This window comes from Augochlora pura, chromosome 6, assembly GCF_028453695.1.
Source record: "Augochlora pura isolate Apur16 chromosome 6, APUR_v2.2.1, whole genome shotgun sequence".
Classification (NCBI taxonomy): domain Eukaryota; kingdom Metazoa; phylum Arthropoda; class Insecta; order Hymenoptera; family Halictidae; genus Augochlora; species Augochlora pura.
Window position 1 is genome coordinate 3,977,632 of NC_135777.1, and position 15,225 is coordinate 3,992,856.

Below are 15,225 nucleotides of genomic sequence, written 5' to 3' on the forward strand. Positions count from 1 at the left end.
CAAGGGACTCTGCGAATCAGTCGATCTGACAGAAGATTAAACGCGCGGTATAATACATTAAACTCGACGGTGTCTCTGTCCGAATGGTAAGAAAGCGTGCCGCTGCGTGCCCGACGTTGATGCATGGAAGCTTAAAACTTGGCCCATCTGTTTCTAAGATCGCCCCGGCGGCGCGGCCCTCGGTGTAAAGTCTTCGATTGCCAGCCGGGAACAGGGGGGTGGAAAGATCCTCGGTCTTCCCGGGACTGCGAAAAGTCGTCGCGAAGGGGAATCGGAAATTATACGCCATAAGTCACATCGTTTACCGCGATGCGACTTATTCGTCTTTATATTTGCGTTTTACAGTTCTTTAAAATTGATCTGCTATTCCAATTTTATTGTAAACGAGTCCTTAGAAATGAACTTGTATTTTTATTATATTTAAATGTGTGTATTTTTATGAATATTAGCGTAGTTTAATTAGTTCTTCGTGCACGGTTTCTGCAGACGACGGCCGCGGGCGGCCGCCATTTTGATGCGCAGAGCTACGGCGCAGCGAAGTGGATGCTGATCTGTATAATTTGTGAATAATTAGATCGCCGATAATTTATTATCTAGTCGGTCGAATAACACTGTTGATTATAGGTGATTAAACGATATGTGTATTGTTTAAATCAATCACAGAATGATTTATTATTTATTATACTAGGATTTATCCTAGGTATTATTTCAAAGCAGTGTCGACGCGATTCATCGCAATCTGTGAACAACTAGATTGCCGATAATTTATTATTTATACGCGAGAATGACACTGTTGACTATAGGAGTATTGTTTAAATAAATCACGCATGAAACAGTAGGTAAATGCCAGATATTACTCGAAAGCAGTGTGGACAGATTCCGTTTTGACGCGCAGAGCTATCGCGCGACGAGGTGGACGGAATCAACGCAACAATTAATTACTTACAAAACGACAAACGAATGGTTGCACGGTCTCGACGGGAGACGTCATAGATGACCGTGTTTTTCGGTGACTAATGAATCTGCTGATCGAAAGTAATCCACTTATTAGGATCGAAACCGAGCGTACGTAATTGTTGAATAATCCACCGTTCTGTCATTATACCGAATTCGAATTACTGTGGGCCGTTCAACTTCGACTCGAACGAATCGCAATTACGTACTCGTATTATTCGCCGCTTAATCGTCGACTGGTTGCACCGAGATTCGTATGCATTATCTCGGGACGCGGCGGTTCCCGGACAACAAAACGGCCTAGCCGAAGCGGGCGCGCCGCCGCCGAGAGCCGGTCTGTTTGTTTGTTAAGCGGTGGGAAAATTTATTTAATTCGACTGGCTGATAACAGTCCGGTGTTCTGTGTACTCGTCTACGATAAACGCGATTCCGTCGCGGCGTATTGTTGGCCGCCGCGGCCGCAACGATTTGTCAAACGATTACAAAACGCCCGCGCAAACGTACACAGTCGGAGAGCCCGCGCACCCTCCGCTTATTAATCATTCGGTCCGGCGACGCTTTAAATTAATTTGAAAACACACCGGTGGGGGGATCGTCAAGCGTTGCTGATCAAAAAACGACGGGATAGAAATTGTATTACTTTCAATTCTCGCTCAATTTTTGTCGCAATTTATCGCAGGATTTTCAATGCAATTCACCCCCAAATCTTAGGGGGTTGAAATGTTGCGATTGTATATCTTTTTGTAAACAGTTCCGATGAATTCGGAAGAATGTAAGAAAATTATTTAATTATTATAATATTGTTCTTTTTGGATGTGTGATTATACTTATAATAATGCAACCTTGGAGATAAATTTCAATATTAATAAAAGATTGACTCTTTTCCGCGTCTTATAAGCAAAATAGAAGTTATTCAATCTCGTATCGAATAATTTCCCACCAACGTCGTCTTTTTACAATAAAATATTCACGATTACATTTATAATAATTCAATGTATAGTGAGATTATTTTTAATATACGAATAAAAAAATATACTTCGGTTTCGTCGCAATCCGTAATTCATCGAATCTCTCCAACATTAATATTTATTCATAAACGCAGGAGAAGACTGTATTTATAACAACGTCATACTGAGATTGCTTGCAACATAAATAAAAAAAGAACCCACCCTGTTCCGTCGCAAAATCGTTCATCCCCGGCGCAGACAACAACCGCGTGCTCGAAAAATACATTCGCTCGCACTCCATTAAAAACTGCGAGCAAAAGAGAGAGAGAGAGAGAGAGGGAAAAAAAGAGAGAGAAGGGGGGAGAGAGCCGTTCGCGTTTCGGATTTTCAATTCCCGGTTGACAAAACTGTATTTCCAGCGTCAACGGAAATTTCTGGCGAATCTATCCAGTGTGTTAACAGTTCGCGAGCGATCGATACCGCGGCCACGAGGCGGCGGTGGAACGCGATTAAAATGGAAAAAGAAAAAAGTGCGCGCGCGCGCACGGACAAATACGGTCGCGTTGATATACGCGGGAAAACTCGGTGGACCGGACACGGTACGAGGAAAATCCCGCGCGGCAGCATATATCCCGAGGAAAGTCGCCGCCTCGCTACATAAGCAGAGATGACTCGATAAATCGGTGATCTGCCTCGCGCAACCAGCTACGACCGAGCACTCTTTCCTCGCGCCGGCCCGGCCCGGCCCGGCCTGTGCTGCTGCTGCTGCTGCTCTATGTATAGTGATTTGTCGGGTGTCCCGGAAGCGGCGGCACTCCGGCGACCTCACGTTCCGGATCCGTGTTTTATGCCGGCGCTTATTGTTAGGAACGTCCGCGGTTCGCGGCCGAGTAACAAATCGACGAGACAGATTTAGACACACGGCGAAATTCCGCGAGCGGCGGCGACGCTTCCTTTTTGTGTTCCGTGGGTGCATCTAGAAAATCTGGTTTAAAGCTTGAGCGAAATGCGACGTTTTAATTGGAACGTGTTTAATTTAAACGTGTGATACTATCTTAAAATAGAGATTCCAAGCTTTAATTTAAAAAAAAGATCATCATCCTACGTGAAACCACTACATTAATGCACCATTTCTTATTTCTAAGTTTTTTACACCCTTCAAATATAGGACTATATTTTTCACAAAAATTGTCAAATGTTAACCAGCAATAATTCCGCGAACCATCACCATACAATAATAATTCTTCATTTCACAATCACCACTGCACTTGTTTAAACATAAATCCATGTTTATCAAAATAAAAACTTCCCTCTGTGTTACATCAGAACTAGCCAAGCCTCACAAAGCACACGAACTCTATCAATTTTTCCCGGAGGCTGCCATAACCATGAAAACTAACTCCGATTCTACCTCTTTCATTTAAGGAGAAAGAAACTCGTCCGCGATTTTTTTTCGCGATGTTACAGCATCTCGAAAGCAGTCAACTGCGACGTAGCGTCGCGAAAATTTCGTCTATCGACGGAAGCGTTAAAGAGCTCCACCATAATCATTTTCCTCGGGCTTCACCGTCGAAGATTACGCCGGGGGATGAAGTCGCGGAGAACACGCACGGCGGAGTTTCATATTAAAAAATCCGCCGCGTCTCGGGTCTCTAACAGCCGGCTGATTTATTCAGAAAGAAAATTGCTTTCGTCTTTGAAATACACGGCCGGGTGCGTCGCGTCGGCGGAGTTCGGTTACGAGGGAATGCGCGCTCGCACGCGCGCGCGCGCGCGGTTCAGTTCGTTCGTTTTTCCTTTGGCATATTTTTCTCGTTGTTTTTGTTATCTCCGGTATTCATGCTGTGTTCATCGTTCCATCCGAGGTGCTTCCATATCCCTGCTCTATAATTCCATTTGACATATTACATTCCGTCGCGGGACCGTCACCGTAACACCGCCCTTCCTCCCCCTCCACCCCCTCCGCCGCCGACGCCGCCGCGCCCGCCAAAAGTGCAAACTTCATATATTTCACCGGCAATATTCCATCTCCCCGGAGGACCGAGACACGAATTCGTTTCGTTTGCACACCTCGCCGAAATCTGTTTGCTCCTGGTCTCTTTGCTCTGGAATTTTAATTCCGGGTCACGTGGCCGGCCCCCGTGTGTCCCCCTCCCCCGGCCGCCGAATGGAACACCGGCTCGCGAGAACGTCGAGAGCACATTCGATCGCGCGCCGAAGGAAAATCACCGTCGGCTCTCGATTAAACGAACAAACATTTTTACGGGCCGGCTTTTTCACCCCGGGCCATCCACCGCGCGACACATTTTCCAAATGCCACCGGGCCGGCTACCACCGCCCATCAACCGCTCGGTCCATTTTTCAGACACCGTTCGCAACACGACGGGCAGCTGCTGTTACGCGATCGACGGTGATTAGGATCTCTCTCGCGGATTTAAATTAATTTACCTCTTGCGCTATAATAATCTACCATGTACGATACTATTAACCCTTTGCACTCGAGGCCATTTTAGCTCTAAATCTAAAATAATTTTTCTGTCTTATAATATTTTCGTTTTGAGCGACGAAGTGTATTTTATATATATACCAAATGAATTCTCGTGATTCATACTAACAGTGGCATATTTAACAATTTTTCTAAAATTAAACATTGTTGCTATAAAAATTATATACAATCAAGAAGTTAAGATATCATTACATAAATAGGGGGCAACATAGTTAAATGAAAAAAGAAAGACATAAAAGAAAGAAATTCTTGAATAAAGAAATAGCTTACTAAATAAAGAAATAACTAATTAAATAAAGCGATAACTAATTAATTAAAACAAATGGCTTATCATCTCTCATTTTGCTATTCGAACCGGACCTTTTACGAGTCACCATCGGCATCCCCTAAGTCAGTAATCCGAGCTCGAAGTATCAGTTACCATAATTTTCCTAAAAATTCCGCGACTTTGCTCGGTGATGGGAGGAACGGTTTCCGGTTTACTTATGCGGCGCCGACGAAAGTTGAGGGTCTTAATCCCGGCGTTCACTTGAGAATCGCACCCGGGAGACTCGGATTCGCCGGCAGGATACAAACCCCAAGGAAGGAGACTGCACACCCCCGACAGCTTACTTTCCAATAGCCATCGATTCTATCCTCCGACAGTGAGACTCTCTCTCTCTCTCTCTCTTCTCTCTTCTCTCTCTCTCTCTCTGTCTCTCTCTGGAGTGTACTAGCGCGAGAGAGGGCGGTTAGTGCCACCCCAGAGCGTAATTTCTCGCGAGAAGGGCGCGAGAGAGGGTGTTCACGGTGTAACGAGCCTGCGGGAACCCGTTAGCCACCAATTACCGCGAAAATTAGATGAATATCGCGCGCGTCCGAGTCCCTCGGAACCGTTCACGGAACTCGTTCGACGCCGATTTATATTACCGGCACACGCTTCGAGAAAAAATAATAATCGAACGGGGTGGCTTCGAAACGGCTGCGGAATTCCGCTCGCGGCGCTCGACGAATTATCCCAAGATAACCCTTCGGAGTTCATTTTAACCCTTCGCACTCGAAGCCATTTTTACTGTAAATCTGAAATAATTTTTCTAGTGTACAGTATTTCCATTTTAATCTACGAAAGCGCATTTTATATACTAATTTTACGATTCATACTAACAGTTTCATTTTCAACAATTTTTCTAACATTAAACTTTGTTGCTATAGAAATTATTTTAAAGGGTGAGAGAACAATTTTAGTGGTGCCTCAGGGTTACCATTCGAGTGCAAAGGGTTATCCCTTCACACTCGAAGCCGTTTCAATTGTAAATCTGAAATAAAATGTCTGTTAATTAAAGAATTAATTAAAATTGATGCTAATAGGCAAATTATGCTAATACAAAAACGATCATCGATCATTCGTGATACAATAATGTAGTTGTTACAAAGTTTGACAGCGCCGAAGATATTTTTAACCCTTTGCCCTCGAGTGGTGACTGTGAGGCATCATGAAATTGCTCCATCACGTTGTATTATACAATAATCTTTATACCAACAAAGTTTGCATTTTATAAATTGTTAAGGTTATGTTATGTTGATAAGAATAACTAGAACCAATTACATATGCATAAAATGTACTTTGCTATATAAAATGAAAATACTATAAACCGGAGAAATTACTTGAAATTTCTAGTTGAAATGGCTTCGTGTGCAAAGGGTTAAACCGTCGCAGGTGTACCACGACAAATAGAAAATAGAAAACGAAAGAATATTTAACCAATGAAAAAATGTCCTATTTTTCTACCAACAAAAAATCATACTCGAATAGATTTGCCGTATAAATCCACGGACTAAATTCTACGGAAAGAATTCCGACCGTTTTTCTCGAATATAAAATTCCGTCGGTTTCGAGCACCGTCCCGTGGAACAAAACGCTCCGAATAAAATTGTATTCGGTCTCACCTTGTTGTATACGGCGATGTCGGGCACCCCGGGACCGGCGCAAGTGAGCACGTAATGCGAATGATCGGTGGAGAACTTGGCGGTGTTGTAGAGACACTTCTGCCCTCTGTCCATTTCTCGGGTCGCGTCGCAGCTGAGGCACGTCGGTTTGCGGTCTTTCCCGTGCACGGATATCCGGTACACATGCTGCACAGCGGAATCGGCCTCTGTCGTGGCCAGGTAGTACCTTCGAGCAGAGAGAAAAACGTTTAAGCGTCCCTTCCCGACCACCGTCGCTCAGCAGCTCCCTGCACCCCCCCCCCCCCCATGGTTTAATGGCTTTGTAATCACGAGAACGGTCGCGGGAATTTCCATCGCGACGAGAGACCTGCTTTGTTTACAATTACAGGTATTAACTGACACTGGCGCGCCCGTTCAAACCGTTTCGCCCTAAGCTACCGCCGCCGTTCGGCGACTCCTTTGACGGATAATTCGGAATGCATTATTCCGCATTGTTCCGTATTTTTGCTAAAATGATTTTCTACCTCCTTGCTGGACGCCGTGATTCGTTTAACGCTGCGGGGGATGTATTTTTAATTGCTCGTTGTCGGACTGATGGGGATTTCTTTTTGTGTGCAATTGTGGATCTTTCCGCGGAACAGACGCTCTTTTATAGGGCTGGAACGAGCAGTTTGTGTTTTATAATTGTTGCGATTATGAGGAAGTTATGGTTGAGTACATTTCTTAAGCTGAGAATTTGCTGGAATGGAAAGGATTAAATGTATTCAGGGTTGACGGTGTTGGAGGATAATATAGATTTTTAGATTAATGGAAATTACTATCGTAATGTTGTAATTATGATTATTATAATACTGTAATTATAATTATTAAAAAAATGTTTAAAATAGTGAAAGTCGGTCGGCGAATGATCTATATTTTATAAAATTTTATATTTTACTTCATTTAATTTCGCAATTGTTTTCTACAACGTACGCGTAGTTTTTATGGGCTAAACAGTATGTGAATGAAGACAGCCTGAAAAATTCCATACTATAGTTTATCGATCCGAAAAATCAGAATTTCTTGAAGACAGACTATGAATTAAACTCTCGTTGGAAAAAGTGCATTGAAACAAATGGGATACATATTGATTAAATCAATATCTTTTGAAAAAAGATAGGCAATTTTATATACTCACTTAAAAATCCGATATTTCATACACACCGACCTAATAAATTCGACAAAAATCAATTCGCACCGCCCACCTATAAACTAAATCCGTCCGCGAAAGGGTTAAGGGCGGTCGCGGAGGTCACAGATCAACGTTGAAAAATCACGTCGCCGATAGTACCGGCAGATATTTAAATGAAGCTCCGCTGTATAATTTCGATTTAATCGACTGCACGAACCGAAACGGTTGCTGGCGGATTCGACAACGGGGGGGTAGGGGGGTGTAGGGTGCCGCGCCCTGTTCCGCCACTGCAGTCACGTAAATGTTTTCAAGGTGAGGGTCAAGTTTGGCAGGCCGTACGTCAGACGTAACGATTCGAAGCTGTTAAGTCTGATTTATAGGTTTCGGTTGGCAATGCGGCCTGGCAGGGCAAGGGTGCGACAGGGCTGGGCAACGCGCGGTCGAACCGCCCCCCTTCCCCATTTGCATTAATGCGGATCGATTGCCGGCAGTTAATCAATCCGTGATTAACTCGAATTACGGAGTTCTTTCGGCGTGCGGTCGAATCCAAGCCCCTCGTACGCACGCCGACTCGATAAACCGGTTAATGAAATGCAACGGAACGGTCTTGCTTAGAGGGGGATCGGTGGCAAACGACTCGAGATAAAACCCGTTCGTCTTCGTTATTCATGCGGCGATCGATTCTCAATTACTATTCTCATTCTACGCCGTTAACGTTATTATGCGAGTGAACGTGTTGCGATACCGTACGCACGATTTTAATTGCGATTATATATTTATTGTAGTTCACGAAACAATGTTCTTATAGATTTAGTTATAGATTTTAATTTAATATGGTTTTGTATATATATATATATATATTTCGTTTTATTATGAATCAAAGCGGTCTCCTTGTAGATTTATATATAGATTTTATTTTACTATGATTTTAATCCTTTGCACTCGAACGGTGACTCTAAGACACTGCTAAAATTGTTCTATTGCGTTTCAAAATAATTTTTATAACAATAAGGTATAGATTTAAAAAATTGTTGAGTAGTAGAAATTTTGCTACGAGTTACAAGAAACAATTTCATGCGTATTAAATACATTTTGTTATATAAAATGGAGATACTATGAGCCAGGAGAATTATTTCACATTTACAGACAAAATGACTTCGAGTGCAAAGGGTTAAGGACATTGTTTTTCTGTGTTGAAGATCGTCGATCTTCTTGTCAATTTATTTATATATTATATTTCGACATGATTTTGTACACGTAATTTTTTATTATAATGTGCGTTACACTGTTTATATTAATCAAAAAGTGCACTGTCCGCAAGCACTTTCACCAAAGAGTTTTCGGTAAACATACGCGACACGAGAAACATAATCGTTCGAGCGATCGAATCGAATAGAAATTCGTCGTCTCATGTAACACGAATTCTAACGGCGAACAGCTTTCGCTTCGCGAATACCAGAACGACGGGGAAATTGATTCCGTCGGTTGCAACGGTTCTTGTAATAAAGCTGGGAAAAGAAAAGCATAATAAAAATATATCGTGCGAACGCGGAGATTATCGCGTGTTCGATGAATTTTGTCGCCGATTCCATGCACGCAGAATAAAATCCGCCGGCAGGGGTTAAAGTCCCGCGAAATCTGCGGGATTAGCTTATTTTCGCGCAAACGGGAACGCCGGCAAAAATTGATTCTACTAAATGGAGCCAATTTTTACAGCGGAAATAGAAGAAGCGGACGGAAATTCGCGTCAATACACAGATTACACCCCGTGTTCCATCGGTTCGCAGATATTTCGTAAATGCGCGATATTGTAGGATAAACAAACATTGTGCGGAAACATGTGCAAAACTGCGCGAAACCTTGTAAAAATATTTGAAACCGAAAAATACGGATAACATAATAAAGACTAGGAAAACTTAGTTGAAATATTGCGGGAAATTTTTACATGAACAGCGAACGTGCAAGTCGAGCGCTTCCAAACATTTCGTTGTTTAGATAGATAAAATAAATCAAGAGAATAAACCGAGGAAATAAAGCACTAGAATAATATATATAAAATACAATAGAATAAGCGAAGAAAATAAAGCAGGAGAATAAGATGAAATAAGAATAGAATGAACCAAGCAATTAAAAAAATAAAATAGAATAACCCAAGAAAATAAAGACAAAAAATAGAATGAAATACAGATGAAATAAACCAAGAAAATAAAATAAACAAAGCCAAGGGAACGAAATAGAATAAGACAAGAGAACAAAGTAGAATAAAATAGAACGCATCGCGGAATAAAATACGGTAAATGAAGCTGAAACAAAACACAATAGTTTACAAATTACTTGAGCACTCACAGACTTCATTAACGCGAACGAACTCATTCGAGCGAATGTAAAATAGCTGGCCGGACAAGCGAAATTGTTTAAGGGCGAGCAAAAACGCGACGATATTAATAATGGCGCCTAAGAAAACGCCGACACGTTGCCGCAGTAAACTGCCGGAAGTTTAACCGTCGGAAGATTAATTTTTTGCTGGTTGTACGGAGAGAGAGAGAGAGAAAGAGAGAGAGAGAGAGAGAGAGAGAGAGCGGCGTCGGCGAAACCACTTTTCAAGGCTTTCACCGCGCCTCGCCTCGATGTAAGGGAGTTTCAAACAGGTCAATTTCCCGAAGTACTCCGTTACACGGTCCATTCTGGACCCGACTTTCCCGCGGAATTACAGTCTGGAACACCGTTCTTCTCCGCCATGGTGGCCGTCCGACGCGCGTTTCCATAAAACTAAAACGGACTTGTCAAGGTCCCACTTTAGGGAAACTCGCGTTAAATCGCGCTGAACTCGTGCTTGTAGCGAGATAGATTGTAGCTGGGTAGATTATAGGGAGCTAGATACTATAACTAGTTGAATTATAGCGTGCTAGACTATAGTTAGCTATACTATAGCGAGCTAAATTATAGCGAGCTAGGCTATAGCGAGTTAGACTATATCGAGCTAAATTATAGCGAGCTATGCTATAGCGAGCTAGGCTATAGCGAGTTAAACTATAGCGAACTACATTATAGCGAGTTAGGTTACACTGAGCTAAACTATAGCGAGCAAGCCACTATATCGAGCTAAACTATAGCGAGCAAGCCACTATATCGAGCTAAATTATAGCGAGCTTAATTATAGCGAGCTAGACTATAGTGAACTAGATTATAGCAAGCTAGATTATAGCGAGCTAGACTATAGTGAACTAGATTATAGCAAGCTAGATCATAGCGAGCTAGACTATGTTGCTAGGTAGATTATAGCGAGCTAGATACTATCACGAGTTGAATTATAGCGAGTTAGGTTATACTGAGCTAAACTATAGCGAGCAAGACACTATATCGAGCTAAATTATAGCGTGCTATGCTATAGCGGGCTAGACTACATCGACTATAGCAGCAGAATGCCAAGGAACCGCACAATTTTCGTGGTGTCAATCTAACGCCGCGATTCTGTTTACGATGATCAAAGGGTTCACGTCGACTGACGGTCGTTCAAGTAGCAGTTTCACGGTCCTTTGCCTCGCAGACGCGAAACCACGTCTTTCGACAATGTGTTTCCTTTGCCGCAAACTTCAAGATATACCTTACCCCGCAATTCTAGTATGACGAGTCACGTGATGTCGAATGTAACAAAGTGTTGCCAATTTTTCGCAGGTTGCGATGAATTTTTATCGTATATCTCGATTGTAATGGTAATTGTAAGTATAATCATTAAATTCTAACATTGTCAATCTATTTAAATCAACTTACCATTAACACAAGCATTTAACATAAATTTTTCCAATCATAATTATAATCCGTACCTCGCTTCCATCCCAAATAAACGTCGCAATAACTTTTTCCTTCAAACACAATTAACCAATCGTTAATATAAATTTCAACGTCCATTGTTCGAAGCACCTTTGCGCAGAATAATAATCATATTTATTCCATGACGTGTGGTCGAGGAACAACGTAATTATTAATAACCGGAGTAAGGTTATCGCGCGGTAGCTCGCAGTCGAACCGTTTTATACCTTATCGTACAAAGGGTAGCGGACTGCGGCAAAGTGAGAATTGAAAATATTTTATATTACTCGCGGCAACGTTGCAGTTGCTATCGTTGCTCAAATGGCACAGCAATTTCTTGTAAATTACCGGTAAGATTGCAGCGCTGCAGGCGAGGCAAGAAATAATAAGGGAACAAAGCGGTCGAATGGCGCGCCCTCGCCGCAAGTAGAACGGTCGAGCGATGGTCAGACGCGGGGCAGAATTCTATCGAGTCGCGCGCGCTCGAGAGAGAAAGAGAGATGGATAGATAGACAGATAGATAGATAGATATATATCTATCAATAATAAAATAATCAATAAAAATATCAATAAATTTAACAAAAGTGAAATTATTAAAATTAAACAAACTATTAACTTATCTCTCTCTCTCTCTCTCACTCTCTCTCTATATATATATTCTCTCTCTCTCTCTCTCTCTATAAGTTAATAGTTTGTTTAATTTTAATAATTTCACTTTTGTTAAATTTATTGATATTTTTGTATAACTATAACTGGAGAGAGAAAAAGAGAGAGAGTTAGAAAGAGAAAGATAAAGAGAGCAATGGGCGGCAATGTTTGTTCTTTAATTGGGCGGCGATCTCGACAACGGGAACAAAACAAGGCGATTGAAAGGAGGAAAAACATTTACAGTTCACGATAGAGACGAATAACCGCGAAGTACTAACCCGAGGGGGAACCGTGTTTGCCGAAAGTCTGACCAAGAACGCTAATGAATTTTATCGCGTCGCATACCTGTGTGTGCACGCCGGCTAGATTGGTTTATCTGGACGAAGAGACCAGTCGCGGAATACCGAGAAAACAATTCCCTCGTAAATCGAATACCCCGGTACCGGCTGCGGCCGTCCGTATTATTATTCATATTTCCTTAGTCCAAGTTGGCTACTGTTCCTGGCGAGCAACGAATTTCGTGCTACGAGGATATTGCCTCGTACTGGATACGTGCTATTAATTAAAATAGCTGTTTTTGTTACGTAGCGGCTTCACAGCGATGAGCTATTTTTATCGTTACGCTCGTTTTTAATTTTACTGAGAAACTTAATGATGGAATCGTTTCTAGTTTTAGTAAAGGATTATTTTTAGTTTTAAGGAAGTGTTATTATTATTTTTAGTGAATGCTTATTTTTAGTTTTAGTAAGAGGCTATTTTTATTTCTAAAAGAAAAGCATATTTATTCTTGACAAAGAGACATTTTTATTTTTAGCATCGAACCATTTTTATTTTTACTAAATGACCATTTCTATTGTCAATATTAAACTATTCTTATTCTGAGTAAGAAACCACTTTTAATCTCAGTAAAGAACCATTTTTATTCTTAGTAAAGAAGCATATTTATTCTTAGCAAAGCAACCGTATTTATTTTTAATAAAGAACAATTTCTACTTCTAGTCAAGAGCCATTTTTATTTTTAGCAAAGAACAATTTTTATTCTCAGTAAAGAACGTAAAAAAAATAATACTGAAATTAATAACAACAGCATCGATATTGATATAACTGTACAGTGTTCAATTGGGGTTTACATAACCTTAAAAAGTATTTCAAGGAATGCTTCTGAACCAGTCAAATATAGAAAAGTAAAATATGATATGCAAGAGTCTATGAATATTTCGGTCGAAATTTATATAAATCCTTGACATGGTCACAAACCGGGGTGCATTTACCCTACTGCATTTACCCTGGCTATATTAGGTGGCTCGAAAATCTATGTATTTCTATGGAGATCAAGGAACTATACTGGTTTACGTATATCCGCAATGAGTTTCCGATACCCTCCGCATTTTTATTTTCATCCGACCGAACGGAGAACTACATTTCACTGGAAATGCATTGTTGCATCACTGGGGATTAGGCGAGCATTTCTTATTGTTCTTCGACGTTAACAGACCTCTCGTTATATTTGAAACGATATCATTCGAAATATTATTTCGAACAACATATTTTATTTTAATATCTGTTATCTTAACGTATTTTATTTGAGCGAAGAAATTATTCGACTGAGCAGACAGAATAATTTATAATGATAGTTATTGATATTGACGAAATATATATAATAAAATATACCTAATAATAATAAAGAGTAAAAATACCTAGAATAATCGTTGTCCCAATTGTTATTCCAGTAAATAGCTAAAATAATTACTATTCGAACTTTTATCCATATAAATAGCTGGAATAAATGTTATTCGAATTATTATTTACATAAATAGTTAGAATAATTATTATTTGAATTATTATTCGAACAAATGGCTAGAATAATTATTATCCGAATAGTTATTCCAATAAAATATTCAATCAAAGAGTGTCCATTCGGTTCATTATCTCGGATGAATATTTATTCGAATCGATTCCAGTAATAGCGAACTCCGGCGCACACTGGCTGCAGGAAAATATGAAAAATAGTAGTTCGCATAAACGTCCGCAGGATATTTACCTCTAACTACGGAGAACTCTGCCGGTACGCTCCACCTACGATATTCCTGAGGCACTCGGGTTAGCTCATCACAATTTCCGGCACACCTAGTATAATCAACTCACCGGTCTGTCCCCTGACGAGGTACCAAGCCCAAATGACCGTATGATGAACGACAGGTAGTCGCATTTTTCATGAGTTAATTTGCGGCACGTTGCGCGACGGTGGGGCTTGATAAGGATGGCACGGTGGTGGTGGTGAAAAGGGTCAAAGTAGGTCGAAGAGCCTCGCGGGGGTTACGCTATGGGGCGACGTGACGTAGCTATGTCGAAATCAAAGAGCTTTTGATAAAAATTGAGCAAAGTTGATGATCTTCCTTTTTTTGTATTAAAACCGATATCTTGTAAATTAGAAGAAAAATAGGAAAACGTGGTTTGACGATTTTTTAAACTTAGAAAATTATGTTGAATAGTTAAAAGAATTACTGAGTTTTGTTCAATCAGATGTATAGTTGTATTTCGTTGCGTTATATGTTGTTAATAAAAATTATAGTATAGGGAAATTTTGGATAGAACTGGTAAACTTTGATTGGCGATATCTCTGTGAAATAACAACGTAGGATGATGATCTCTTTTTAAAATTAAAACTCGAAGCCTCTACTTTGAGACTAAGTTTCTTGACTTTAAATTCTCATTGCTATAATTATTTAAATACGAGACCATGTTGTCATATCGAATGTTGCCAAGTACGACGATATGCAAGGACCACTTCGAAGTGTCATAACTTTGTGAGAAAAAATCGTAGCTGCTTTACTTTTATTAGAAATTAAAGCGAAAGGATTCTACTTTATTTTCTGGTAAATGGCATCTCTGAAAAAAATTTATTAAAGTCCGTGTATTTCGTTAAACTCGACATAATATGTGACACAAGTCAATTTTCTATATGACAAATATGGCCTCGCTCTTTAAAGAGGTGCAATATTGAAGATGCGTCAAACTTAAAATCGAAAAATACTGTTTTAAAGTGCAGATTTCGAGCTTTAATTTAAAAAAAGGATCATCATCCTACCACAATTTTTCGCAAGGGCACCTTCGATCAAAGTTGACCAATTTTCATTCAGAACATCCGCACTATTTCTTCGAGTCTACATTAGCAACAGTGCATTAAACATAAAATCAAGAAATACCGTTTTAAAATACAAACTTCAATCTTTAATTAAAAAAAAGAGTTTCATTAAAAAAGT

General features: G+C 40.5%; 1 protein-coding gene across 6 annotated transcripts in view; it reads right to left on the reverse strand.

Moving 5' to 3' along the window:
- The window catches only part of LOC144471027 (venom dipeptidyl peptidase 4), a 370,685-nt gene that overhangs the window by 38,584 nt on the left and 316,876 nt on the right, over positions 1-15,225 (reverse strand). For all 6 annotated transcript variants that reach the window (XM_078182680.1, XM_078182678.1, XM_078182679.1 and 3 more), the window contains one exon: positions 6,334-6,559. In XM_078182680.1, the coding sequence (XP_078038806.1) occupies positions 6,334-6,559 (226 nt within the window). The remainder of the gene's footprint in view (positions 1-6,333; positions 6,560-15,225) is intronic.